The sequence below is a fragment of the Pipistrellus hanaki genome (assembly GCF_964339955.1).
Source record: "Pipistrellus hanaki genome assembly, chromosome: 3".
Lineage (NCBI taxonomy): Eukaryota > Metazoa > Chordata > Mammalia > Chiroptera > Vespertilionidae > Pipistrellus > Pipistrellus hanaki.
The window spans coordinates 180,405,384-180,419,706 of NC_140505.1; the positions used below are offsets into that span (position 1 = coordinate 180,405,384).

Sequence of the window (14,323 nt, forward strand, 5' to 3'; positions counted from 1 at the left end):
TTTCACTTAATCTGGGAAGAAAAACATCCTAAAACTTAAAGAAGTGATACAACTTCCAGAATTTCCTGTTTATCACTGGAAACACCTAGAGACAAAATCAAGCCTTGAAATCTACACCACCTCAGTTTTCATCAACGTTAAAGATGCTAAATTCTCTTCCCTCTTTTCTGTCGTATTTTATTTTTCAAAGGGACAGGAAATCTTGCAAATAAAGAGACAAGGTTGACATTAATAGAAAACAATTTTAATTAAATACAGTGGACAGTAGCAGTAAATATAAAACACAAAATCCAACATACAGGGAGGGGGAGAACCCTTGAGAGCTGAAAGGGCTGAAGGGATCTCCACTGACAACACCAATTCAAATCTGTACTTAAGAGTTTCTCACACACCTCTTCAGAAGCACAGGCCTAGCTCTTGGCCACAGAATCTATAAACACAGCATCACACAACATGCATTGAAACACGAACACGCATTCAAATGACCATGCCTACACATACACAGAGACACACACATCCTGATTTAATTCTTTAACCCAGTTTGCCTCCCTCTGTCCCAGAGGGCTTGAGAGGGAAAATGTTCAGCCCAGGCACTCCACGAGAACTTCAAGACTCCAGCGTGCACTGTTTTCTCCTTCTCGCTTTACGGTCGATGGGATTAAGGGCCATTGACTTCCCGGAGTGGACTCCAAACCAGCAATCAGGGCACTGGTTTCCCACCCCACTGTCCATTTATGAGATTCAGACCTTCCCAACCATAGAAACTTGGTTGCTGTTTTACGGGCGTTTCATACTTCAGGTCAGTGGAAATCAAAAGGAAATGCTGAAAAAGATGTAACAATGAAGATAAGGTGAAACTCGGGGCATCTACAGCTATAGGATGTCTGGGTTTACCTGAGGGGTGAGGAAAAGGTGGTTTCTTTACCAGGTCCTACCATGTCACATCCTCTCCTCCCCTGTCCTCCAGCCATGCCTTTTGCAAGCTCCATAAACCACGTCACCTCTCTGAATCTTACTTTCCTCATCTATAAAATAGGATGAGTACCCCCAGCCTTCCAGGTTGTCTCATGGAATAAAGAAAATAAAAGTGCACTACAGGGCCCTTGTTCTGTGATGTGAATACATTTGGCTGCCAAGAGAAATTGGACCTGGTCTGATTCTAAAATTCAAGTTTAAATGCTCTTCATTGTGGGTTGTAGGCTTCAAGAGCTAAACATTTTGTTTATAAAATTCCTTGGGCCGGGACCGGTTTGGCTCAATGGATAGAGCGTCGGCTTGGGGACTGAAGGGTCCCGGGTTCGATTCCGGTCAAGGGCATGTACCTTGGTTGCGGGCACATCCCCAGTAGGGGATGTGCAAGAGGCAGCTGATCGATGACTCTCTCTCTTCGATGTTTCTAACTCTCTCTCTCCCTTCCTCTCTGTACAAAATCAATATAATATATTAAAAAAATAAATAAAATTCCTTGGGCTCGGACAAAAACAAAACAGAACAAAAATAAAACAGAAGGTAAGCAAATAGAAGGAGGCTTATTCTACTGTGAACAGAAATGGGGCAGTTAAGAGACTGTTCGCATTCTTACCTCAAGGACTTCAACGTCTGAATTGACGAATGAGATTTTGTCTGGGCTGGGCAGAGGAAACCCTTGCTGCAGTTTTGCTAAAATAGAAAACAAGATGTAACATCATTGGGCACGGGCCCGGAAGTTTTGTCAAGCTTTTCAGTAAGAGACTAACAGGCAGCTTTTATTTTTTTTTAAATATATATATATATATATATATATATATATATATATATATATATATATATATTTAAATTAAATTATTATCTTCGTAACAGGCAGCTTTTAAATAATTTATCTTTTCATTCTCCCTGGTCCCGTGTTTTCATTTTTTTCTGCTATGTCCCTAGCATTGCCCTGGAAGAGTGGTTAATTAATCCATGCTCAATAGAAATGCACCTGCAATTATGTGCATTTGGATGGCAGAAACATGCTGGCACCTTGTCCAATTTATAGTTTGAAAACACCTTACTTTTTGGGTCCTGAGAACAGTCTGATCTCTAATACAAAGTATAATTTAACTAAGCCAAACTCGAGATGCTGCTGTGTGTGAACATTTGTCATTCATCAAAACTGTGTCTATTCAGATGGTGGTCTTTGCAGAAGAACCAGAGAGACACTGACCGTGAGGGAGAATAGTGCCATTTCTGGCTGAAGGCGACTCTTCACTGTGTAAGGAGAATGGTTTCAATCTCCCTAACTCAACCAGAGATAGCCTTTTTGCTGTCTTCAAGCAGAGTTGTTAATAAGGCTTGGGCCTGGAATGACTAATTTTGCAGCCGTATCCTTCATGGTACAAACTTTGCAAATTGTGGCACTGGCCTGGATTCCTAATAACACCTGAGAAGTACAAGCTTTGGGTGGAAAGTCCCAAACAATCCCCAACATTTGGCCAATGTCAGAGTCACGTTGTTTCCCTAGAGCCTCTTACCATTGGCCAGAGGGAGGACGCCAAAGTGGAGGATGGAGGACAAAATATTTTCGAACCTCAAGACCTGAAATGAAAGGGGAAACGAAGTCAGTTGGGCATTTTGAAAGAGCCATGCCTGGTTTGGACCTGCACTTTCCCAGACCTTACCGGGAGGGAGAGCTATAATTAGAATCTCCCCATACAGATACGTATTCTAGCTTCCAGACTCTGAAAGCTATTTTGTGGGAAACCACGCTACAGAGTTTCCCCATCCTTTTTCCTCCTTGAGGATGGACATTTCTGCTTCCCTCTACCCTGGATCATGGTGACAACAAATGCCGAAGGACCAACGGGTGGCAGCAAACATGGCAGCTTAGATATCTACCAAGTAAGACAATCCTGGACAACTAACACATATCCCAATGGGTAATCTTTCCTTAATTTACTGGGAAACCCAGCCATAGCATTATGTTATGTTGCATGGTTCATGACATCACCAGAATGCCCAATTTATCTTTTTTTTTTTTTTTTTTTTTTTCAAAACATATTTTATTGATTTTGTACAGAGAGGAAGGGAGAGAGATAGAGAGTTAGAAACATCGATGAGAGAGAGTCATCGATCAGCTGCCTCTTGCACACCCCCCACCGGGGATATGCCCGCAACCAAGGTACATGCCCTTGACTGGAATCGAACCCGGGTCCCTTCAGTCCCCAAGCCGACGCTCTATCCATTGAGCCAAACCGGTTTCGGCCCCAATTTATCTTTAATAAACTATGGTACCCTGTTTCCCTGAAAATAAGACAGTGTCTTATATTAATTTTTTCTCCCAAAGTTGAGCTAGGTCTTACTTTCAGGGGATGTCTTATCTTTCCATGAGCTACGTCTTATTTTCGGAGGATGTCTTATTTTCGGGGAAACACGGTAGTTGTATAATCTTAGCAAAGTGCTGATTTCTGGGAAGATTCAAGTATTAAAAACTAAATGGACTATGATAAACATGAATTCATTCAATGAATATTTTTTGAACACCCTCTAGGCTTAGCAATAATAAGGACCTCTTTGCAGCTTAACAAGGGTGGCTTTGAAGCAGATTTCCTAGCTTTACCTCTTGTTTATACCACTTTACTGTGTGATGCTGGGAAAGTGCCTTAAGCTCTCTGTGCCTCAAGCTCCTCAAATGAAAAGTGACGATAGCAGTACTAACCGCACAGGATGTTATCAGGATTATACAAGTTAACATTATGCCTGGTATACACTATTGTCATCCCCCCCCGAAATAGTACACTCTGTTGTTGATAGTGAGCAGTTTGTCTGGGTCTTCCTGGAAGACCTGGGCTCATATTACCTCCTCAGGGCTCAGGAAATATTATTTACAAGGCAGTCAGCTATGCATTCTCATTGACAATCGTCTGTCATCTACCAAATAGTTATGCCACAGAGGTGCTAATCCAAGTGACCCTACTTGAGAACCACTGCTCTAGAATATAAGCACCATGAGGGTTGGATGCCAATTAGATATCTGGCTGATCTTCCTGAAGCTTGGGAAGGGGCTTCCAAGTTGCATGTTGGGATATATTCTTCCAATCTGGAAGTCACCTGGCTGCCAACCCCCCTCCACACACACAAGGTATCTATACAACCAGCCTTGACCTAATTTTAGGAGATGGATAGAAAGCCTTCGAAGAGCAAACTTGATCATGGCCTAATAACTGACATGGAGCCTTGTTCTTTGGCAGTCAGTCTGGATCTTAAATTGAACTGTAGAGGATTATTTTATTAAAAAAAAAAAATCTTCTTGAAAATGCATTCTCCTCATTCCACCCCCCCCCACATTACCCACTCCCCACCCCCAACATTACAGTGTCTTAACAGTTTTTGGAGTTCCCTTTAAAGTCTTTCTGAGTAGATGAAAGTGAATTGGAGAGTTCCTCTCTTGTTTAATAGTTAATGAGCTTGGTGAACCGACCAGTAGCTACATAGAGAATTTTTAAAGTTAAAACCTACATTCCTGGGAAAATCAAGTACTCCTCAGAGGCATGGAAAACAGTCATCCAGCTACTCTATAGGAGGATTCACATTCTTCCTGGACAGGGAATGCTAAGGCTCTGATTCCTACCTCAATATTGTTGTGATTGGATTCTGGCAAAGAGAGGCGGAACCTGAAAATAAAACCACAAAAACCAACAGGTTAAAGGAGGAATATTTTAAAACGACCATTTAAATAGAAAGAAACAAAAAAGGTAGGAGATTTTTTTTTTTTAGCTCAATAAGCTATTATTAAAAAAAACAACACCAAACAAACAAACAAAAAACCACCCAATCTTTTAAGGATATAATGTTCTGTTATATTTTTACCCCTATATTCACTGCTTAAGAAGCAGGGCATGAATAGCAGAAGGTCAGGGTTCCCCAAGTGCTTTTGCTCTGTGGGACTTAGTCTGTTGGCAACTTGGAATGCAGAACAACCTTAACATATAATTTTCAGTCAACAGCCATACCACCCCCCCTCCCCCATCCTCCAGGCCCCCGGCCCCAATCTCCTCTGCTCTCTGAAGCTAACCAGGGTTAGGCCTGGGTAGTACTGGGTTGGGAGAACAGCTCCAGGTTTTCTTGCTCTGAACTCAACCTCATAACTTCTCTGATCCAAGCTGGTACCTTATTAATAAACATGACAATGATGATGGTGATAATGATGACACTATATGACATGTCCTAGTTTAGGAGATTTATACACATTTTTAAAAATAATTTTTTTTGTTAATCCTCATCTGAGGATATTTTCTGAGAGAGAGAGAGAGAGAGAGAGAGAGAGAGAGAGAGAGAGAGAGAGAGAGAGAGGGAAAGGGAGGGAGAAAGGGAAAGAGAGAGAAACATTGATGTGCGAGAGACACATCAACTGGTTGCCTCCAGCCCTCATCCCAACCAGGGGTGGAGAATGAACCTGCAACCCAGGTACATGCCCTTAGCCAGGAATTGAACCCACGACACATTGGTGCATGGGTTAATGCTTTAACCACTGAACACACCAGTCAGGGCTAAACATTTTTAAATTTAAACTTCACAATAACCCTGTGATAGATGCAATTATTGTTGCCCCTTTTGCAGATGAGGAAACTGATAATCAGAGAGGAGAATTAAATTACTCAAGTCTCAGAGTTAGCAACTGATGGATCTGGATGACAAATCTCACTCTGCTTGACTCTAGAGTCTATGCTCGGCTGAGGCCACAGCTCTCAGGAGGCTGTATCACCTATATCATTTTTTATCTGTTCAATCATAACACACTGGGGAAACATTAGCTCTGACAGCTGTCTGGCATCACAGCAGTGGGGGGAATTGTGAAAGGCGTTGCTGGGACATGGGGAGGGATGCCTCCTCTTGGTCACACCACCTCCTATGCACAAGGCAGACCAGGTTGGAAATCTGGCCTACATACAGGTGGAACACACTTGTGAGTTTTCCTTCTTTTCTTTCATCACAACCCCAAGCCATGATTGGCCACTTGGTACCACCTGCTATGAGTGAGCTCATCTGGGGTTTCCCACAAACCAACTCTCCTTTCCTCGTAAGGCCATCTTCTGTCTCTCCTTGTTCTCTAGGCACACTCACCAGGTTTGCTTACTAATGGGCACGTCTCACTGTCTGCAGAGAAACAGGCGGAGCAAAGAGCAAACTCTCCCTCCTGTTTCTGAAAAACACGCGAGTGCAGTTCAGACCACGAGGTGGCGACTCAATTCAGTGCTTTGACCTTTCATTGTCCGCCAGGCCCCTAGCCTGCAGGTAAAGCCTTGACACTAGGAATCTATTTTTATGACAGAATTACAGAGTCCTTGGGGAAAACAGGAGCTCAAATAGCCTTACTTTGTAGACATATAAGAATATAACTTATTTTTAAAGTTTTGGAGACAGTTTATTGTCCTGATAAAAAACCAGAGCTCTGAAGCTTGGCAAAAGGCCCTTAATGATCTGGGCCAATATAGCAAATATGACACAATGAAGGTCAAGTGCAGCAAAGCACAGGCACTCACAAAGCCATGTCTCCAACCCCGTGGCCACAGCAGACATTGGAAATCAATCCTGCACTCAATATCTACTCTATAATAATTGTTTCTCTCTTCACCTGACTGTGAACTCCTTGAGAATAGAGATTCAGCCTTAACTTTGTATTCCCAGATTGAGTACTGGGACACTTACTGTTATCCATCCATCCATCCATCCATTCATTGATTCACCCAGCAGATATTTACTGAATACCTAGTAGATGTCAGCCCCGGGACAGGTGCTGCAGATACGATTGTGAGCAAAACCAGACACAGCCACTGCTCTATTATAGCCCCATGGGGAGGCAGGCATTAATCAAATCACCCACTGATGAAGGTGTAATTGCAGATTGTGATAACTGCTCTGGTGGAAAGAAATACATTCATGGAGGCAAATGAGAAAGGAACCTCATCTCACTTGGTTGGTAGAGGAAGTTTTCCAAATCACAGAAGAACGTCCTTGAGCTAACATATAAAGGATGAGCAGGATTAAGCAGGCAAAAGGGGAAGGCAGACAGAAGGGGTCTGGGCAGAAATTTCGAAGGCCCCGTGGAGGGAACAGAGAGCAGGGTGATGCTGGAGAGGTAGACGGGGTTGACCCGGCTGGGTTTCTCAGGCCATGTTGGAATTCTGATATTTATCCTAAGAGCAAGGAATCGACAGAAGGTTTCTAAGCAGGGAGGTGATGCCTGTGTTGTGTGACGATCACTCTGCAGCACGGAGGAAAGACTGGCAGGCGAGAGGTTTCCCAGGTGCAGGGTTGTATTTGTGTGAGGGATGAAGAGAAGCTGTGTGGGCAAGAAGCAATTAGAAAGCAATGCAAAGCAGTGTTTATTCAGGTGCTCTTTTGCTGCAGGAAGTCTGAGAAGGTGGGACAAGGTAAAACAGCCAGCGTGGGTAGCGTGTGTGTTGTGTGTGTGTGTGTGTGTGTGTGTGTGTGTGAGAGAGAGAGAGAGAGAGAGAGAAAGAGAGAGAGAGAGAGAGAGAGAGAGAGAGAGAGAGAGAGATGGGGGGGGGGAAGAAGGAAGAGCGGGGGGGGGAGAATAAATTGCCCTTTGAGAAAAGCACTCTGTATACTACCATGTCCCTTAGCACCCAGTACTGTTGTTGCCTGAAACTGAGTGTTTCTCTCACCAGACTGTGGATCTGGAAAGTAGACACCACTGTCCACTCTACTCTCTGTATTAAGAACAGGGCAGAGCACATAATAGGTGCTTAATACATTCTCAATGAGTGGATATTTGGATAAACGAGCAGATAAAGGACATGGGTGGGAGAGTGTCTATTAGAACTGAGGTCTCTTTGAGGGTGAGCCAGCAGAGTGTTCACTTTAGGAAACTCTGGGAAGTAAGGCTGGCTGGCTTGAAAGGTAGAACCAATAACTGAAGAGCTAGAAACCCCAGGCTGTGGATTCAATCCAACTAGGAAAAATTTTGAGGGGAGCCCGTTCCAGCATTGAAGGACCCTCTCAAGCAGGAAGAGTTCCCCAAAGTTTTAATTTGATTGCCTTCTGCAATCTGGAAATTCCCCCAGAGTCAGGGAAAAGGGGAAGAAGTCATTTGGGGTTCCCTTCTCAGATGGAGCCCCCCCCCCCCGCCCCCGTGGCATTCCTCTGTCCTGGCTTCAACAGTCGCTCAGAGGAAGGGTGGAGATGGAGGTCTACAAGATGCCAAGTCTGAGCTCTATTGACCTGTCCGAGCACTGTTCCAACAGAAACCGAATCCATTCTTCCCGGACCTGTTTTCCTCTCCGGGTTTCTCTCCAGATGGCTCACCTGGGCAACTGTTTACCCGCCCAAACTTGAGGAGTGGAGTTAGGTGGTGATTCTATCTGCTTGCAGTCAGCTATATTTGCATTTTCTGCCAGTGTTGTATGGGAGGGGTTGTAGGGCTTGTACGTGTGCATTAATGTAGTGGGGTGGGGTGCAGTTTGGGAGCATCCAAAGCCTTAATCCCATAGCAACGTCAAAAAATGACCCAAAGTTCTAAATGGTTCAACACTAATGTACATTTGATTGCTTGCGATTAAGAGGGTTAGAATGGCACCATCTGGATGCAAACCGAATAATAGAAAGTGTGGTTGTTTAATTTGGCCTCTGAAATAATCTCAAACTGTGTAGGATGTGGGCCAACCTGTACTGGGGGGTTACCGCCAAATAGAACTGTGTTTGGAACGAAATTCTCTACTGTAGATAGGGCAGTGAGAATCTGATGTATGACTGAGTGCCAACTCCCAGCTTTGAGGACCACCTTGGCCACACTGTGATCCTAGAATGGGGAAGAGAATGAAATACCACTGCTAGTAGGAGCAGATCTTTCTTGAGTGCTGATAATGTGCTGGGTATTGTGCTTTTCACACTTTAGCTCATCTACCCGTACAGCCATGCAATGGAGAGCTGCTCTGTTTTGTTGGTGAGGAAACTGATACTTGGAGAGGTTAATTAACTCGCTCAAGGTGCCACAGTTCCATATGACTGAGGTAGAAGTCACACTCACATATGTCTGATGTTAGAGCCAGCGCTCTTAACAGACATAACCAAAGAGGTCAAGTCTATTATTTATACTCCCGGCTTTGGCTTTCTTTATCCTTCCTTTGCTCAGTTCCTTAATGCAACTAGAAAGGGGCTGTGTCCAATGCCAGTGCCTCCTCTATCACTACTTATCAACGAGGAAGGTCATGCTCCCTGTTTCAGTTCAGTGTGACTCCATGCTCACGGGTTTCTGCTTCTAGGCAGGATATTTATTTTCTAAGTCTTAGGTCTAAGTCTTATTTTCTTTTTTATATTTTATTGATTTTTTACAGAGAGTAAGAGAGAGGGATAGAGAATTAGAAACATTGATGAGAGAAAATCATCGATCAGCTGCCTTTTGCACATCCCCTACTGGGGATGTGTCCACAACCAAGGTACATGCCCTTGACTGGAATCAAACCTGGGACCTTTCAGTCCGAAGGCCGATGCTCTATCCACTGAGCCAAACCGGTTTCAGCTAAGTCTTATTTTCTAAGTCTCAGCTCTTCACTACACCAAAGGCACTACAATCCAGTAAGTAAATACTCAAGGCTGTGAAAACAGACTCACCCGGATTCACGTTCTGGCTCCGCTACTCAATAGCTCTGTGACTTGAGTAAGTCCTTTAAGGCCCAGAACTGAACCATGGGGCTAATAACACCTACCACCAGGGTATTCACTCAATCTACAAACATTTATTGAGAGCCGTGCCAAGTCTTGGAGAGAAATAATCTATGTACAATGCTTGGTACAGGACCAGAAGACAGTAAAGCCTCAACAACACAGAGCAGTCACAGAGCAGTAGAACACATGGCGATTTCTCTAAGCACCATCCCAGGACAGGGGAGTGAGGTGTTTTCTGAATAAGGGAACTCTTGAAATGATCTTGTATGACCGAGCACCACTTTCTGCTGGCTGAGGCCAGCCCCCAATTTTAAATAATAGCCACAGCTAACATTTCTTGAACACATAACATGCACTTTACATGTACTAACTCCTGCATTCCTCACAACACCCCCTGAAGTGGAAAGAACTGCTCCAGGCAGGGGATGGTTAGAAAGGCGGGGTGTTCTGGAGAGCTGTATTTGGAGACCAGGTGACTCCGATTCCCCTCAGGCATGTTTCCCTGATCCTCACCCGCTTTCCACTCCTTCCTGCTGCGTCTCTCTGACATCATCAAAGAGGAAACCAGCCCATCCTGAAAAGCAGCACTTGCCTGCGAAGCCCAGGTGTGGAGACACTGGCTGGGGTGGCCCGTGTTGGCGGTGGGGCTACCGTTCTCGCTGCCAGAGGCTAAGGCCACTCTTCCAGCATACCTCTGCTCCTTGGCAAAGCCCTGTCTCTCACGTTGGCTGCCTGAAGTCTGAGTGAAGCCCGGCCCACACACCTTGGTCACAGTCTGCTCCTTGCCTGAGGTTTGCTACCGTATCCCCTTGCAGGGGCCACCCTCAGGCTTATGCAGGCAACCTGTGCAGTTAGGTCAGGCCTCTGCTCAGAAGGGCCCTGCTCAGTTAAATGCCTGCTGTCTCCAACTTGAATTTCTACATAATATTTGAGCAGGGGGTCTGCATTTTCATTTTCACAGGGTTGACCGGTGTGCTTATGCAGCTCCATATTTGCCTTGTTTCATTTAGTATTACAGGTATTTTATTGAAAACATCTTGCAATGGGAAAAAATGGGGATAGATGCAATACTTTCAACAACAACAAAATTTTTTTAAAAAGAAAGAAAACATTTTTCTACAATAGTTCTGATAACTATCAAGTTGACTGATGCCTACTGACTTACTTTCCTCTCTGTTGGTTTACTATTCTTTTTGGACTCTGCCATCTTTGTCTGTTTTATTCTTTGTCTATTTCTTCCTTTCACAGGTTTAATCTGGGCCATCGGATCATTCTGTAGATCCGCACCCCAGGTGGTCTGAGTCATGGCTTCAACTATGGCATCAGAGGGCTGAGGAAAATGGGCAGTTCCTCCAAATGGCCATTAGTATTCGACGATCTGTGTCCATGACCTGCTCAAATCCATCCACACCGCATGGCCTGCAGCTGAGAGCCAGCCAGGCCATGTGGCTCAGGCTTGTTAAACTCTACCTTAGAGTAATGAGATCTGAGTGGCAAAGCCTGCGGGTATCTCAGGAATGATTCAGTCCAACTTCATTATTTCTCAGATAAGGAAACTGAGACTCAGTGGTCAATAGACTTGATCACGGATATGGAAGCAGTGAGCAGGGATTTGAAACTTCATTCCTTGACCTCCAAGTTTTATGCTCTCTGCTCGGTGGCATGGCTTCTGAATTTGTTAAAGAGGAATTTTAGTTTTATATGGCTGTACCATTAGGATGTGCATTTATAGTAAGTAATTATATTACTGTGCTGCCTATTTTAGCTTAATACTATTTAATGGGAAGGAAAAAAGAAAATGTTTGCAACACATTTTTAAATCCCTACTTTGCAATGATCTGGACGATTGCAGGAGAAGTGTGTAAGTGATTCATGTTCTGTCCAGTGGTAACTGCACTTGTAATCTTTGTGTCTATGGCCTGTAGATTTACTTATGGTGAAGGTTCCCAACAGTCAAATCATTTGATCTTACCTGTTCAGAGACAGGGAGCAGATCAGTCGTTGTCCCAGAATAACCAGGCTGACACTGGTGCTAGCAACCTGCAGACAACAAAAGCATGGATTGCTAAGAGGGAAGCTCTCTGGCCATAGATATTATTCCCTAGAGTGGAAACATCATGAGCTCCATTTCCCTCTCATTCTGAGAGCTATTTGAAAGAAATAAATCTAAAAATGCCGTCTTTCGGGTAAGAAAACTAACTATAAAGACTTCTGCTTGAAGATCTTTAAAATATTTTCCCCCCTCCTAATCTCTCTTCTCTATGTAGTGTGTGTGTGTGTGTGTGTGTGTGTGTGTTGGGGGGGAGGGTATTTCGCTTAGGTTTGTTGTATTAGTCCCTTTCTATTGAGTTGTATTTAGCCTTCTTCTGCTCAAATAAACTTGAATTCCACTTTGATTAGCTTATTTCAAGGGAAAAGAAACTTGGCTGTCCATGTGACTGAAGCAAAGGGAAAGGCACATGGGGAGCAGAGAAGGGCACAGAGCTATTTTACAATGTATGGGGGTTGAGCACTGGCCTCTCCTAGCTTCGCACACTCTTATCTCAACCCTGTCCCCACCCCTAACTGATACATCACTTCCCACCTCTCCAAGCACTTAGACCGCTGCTGGCCAGTGGTCTGCTACAGGAGAGGATTGGCACCCACAGGCTGCCCTCTGACCCCACAGACTTACAAAGTCCATGGAAACAATGCTCTCGGCAGTCGAATTCTCAGACTGCGTGAGTAACATGATGGAAGCAGGGATGTCCAGGGTGAAGTTCCCCGGTAGCAAACTGATCACGGGAGGCTCTGTGGCCATGATCCGAATCATGAAGGGCTGGGACAAGATGTAGATCTCTGCAATCTGCCCGGGTTCAGGGAAAAAATGGAGATCAGGGGTTGCAAGTTGATGAGTGAAAGTCACAAATTTGGGTGGGGGTCAGGGGAAGAGACACTAAATCTGACATCATGCAGTAAGAACAGACAAAAAGCTCCTTAATAATAACAACAACAACATGCAAAAAACAAATAATAACGGCTGAGGTTTATGGAACACACACTGTGTGTCAGGCACCAGGCCAAGGCTGTTTGTATCATCTCATTTAATCTTCACAAAATCCCTGTGAGGCAAGTTCTCCCCATTTCACAAATAAAAAAAAGTGAGTCTTGGAGAGGTTTAGTCATCTTCTCAAGGTTCCAGGTGAGTAAGTTGTAGAATTAGGGTGATTCAAGATCCTTATTCTAACTCCAGGATGCTCTAAAAATAGCATGTCTCGCCTGGCTGGTGTGGCTCAGTGGTTGAACATAGACCTATGAACCTGGAGGTCATGGTTTGATTCCTGGTCAGGGCACATGCCCAGGTTGTGGGCTCAATCCCTAGTGCAGCATGTGCAGGAGGCAGCCAATCAATGATTCTTTCTCATCATTGACGTTTATAGCTCTCTCTCCTTTCCTCTCTAAAATCAATAAAAATATATTTAAAACAAACAAACAAACAAACAAACAAAACAAAAACAGCATGTCTGTCTTTGTCCTCAGGGGCAAGCTTGAGCCTTTCATACACTCGGTCCAGCACTCAGGGGCTCTGAGGCATGGCACTAATTGCTGCTTCACTAAAGGCACAAACAAGGGCACTAGCTCTTCATTTCCCATTTAAGCTCATTATTTCCAGTGTGGTGGAACCTTGAGGGTGCAATGGATGATTTATCTTTCGAACTTAAAATCCTTAAATAGTAAGGTGTTCAGTAAATATTTGTGGATACTTGAACTAAAGAAAAAAAATTCCTCAAGAATGCAAACATGGCCGAAACCAGTTTGGCTCAGTGGATAGAGTGTCGGCTTGGGGACTGAAAGGTCCTGGGTTTGATTCCGGTCAAGGGCATGCACCTTGGTTGCAGGCACATCCCCAGTAGGGGGCGTGCAAGAGGCAGCTGATCGATGATTCTCTCTCATCCATGTTTCTAACTCTCTATCCCTCTCTCTTCCTCTCTGTAAAAAATCAGTAAAATATATATTTTTAAAAAAGTGCAATGTAAACATTAAAAAAAAAAGAATGCAAACATGGACTCAGGCTTGCACCAAAAAGGAACAAAAAGAACCCCCAAAATAAGAAACAAAAATAAGAACCCTCAAATATTCTGGAAGTAATTTCAACAAAACCAAATACACTATCAAGGAGTCAAATCCTGACAACTTACCCGGGAGAGAATGTTGCCAACGCCTTGAGAGTTTCGAACCAAATGGCTGGAAATCTGGAAAACGAAGCCCATCATGTCAGTGTAAGGTTTTTACTTGAGGTTGTCTTCGCAGGGAAAATACAGCTTTCCCTGTAATGTGTATGAATTATGAAGCTGTTGCAACAAAAAAGGTGTTTGAAGGCAATTTACCATTTTTAGACCAACCCCAGGAAACATGAGGCCCAGGGAAGTACAGTGACTTGCCCCTGGGGAGTCCCACAGGAGATCTATTCCTTCTGAGTAAGTGGCTTTTAACCTTGGGAACACTGTGTACTTCATATATGTGTGATCCCTGTGTAAATATTCTAGACGTTTTGTGCTACTGTCTTCATTATGGAGACATAGGAGGCTTAAGTAATTTATCTTCACGGATGGGTGGTTTTCAAGTCTTGGAGCTAGAAGTGTCTAATTTTCAGCACTGTGTGGTAGCTGGTATGGCCAGCTTAGTATTTTGAACATAA

The 14,323-nt window shown here is 43.9% G+C and overlaps 1 protein-coding gene across 1 annotated transcript in view; it reads right to left on the reverse strand.

Moving 5' to 3' along the window:
- Nucleotides 1-315: 315 nt before the first annotated feature.
- The window catches only part of BPIFC (BPI fold containing family C), a gene marked incomplete at its 5' end in the record, with an annotated part of 30,695 nt that continues 16,687 nt past the window's right edge, over nt 316-14,323 (reverse strand). The window contains 7 exons of the mRNA XM_084876952.1: nt 316-823; nt 1,583-1,659; nt 2,493-2,556; nt 4,589-4,631; nt 11,618-11,685; nt 12,320-12,490; nt 13,824-13,877. Of these exons, the coding sequence (XP_084733078.1) occupies nt 701-823; nt 1,583-1,659; nt 2,493-2,556; nt 4,589-4,631; nt 11,618-11,685; nt 12,320-12,490; nt 13,824-13,877 (600 nt within the window). The 3' untranslated portion in view covers nt 316-700. The remainder of the gene's footprint in view (nt 824-1,582; nt 1,660-2,492; nt 2,557-4,588; nt 4,632-11,617; nt 11,686-12,319; nt 12,491-13,823; nt 13,878-14,323) is intronic.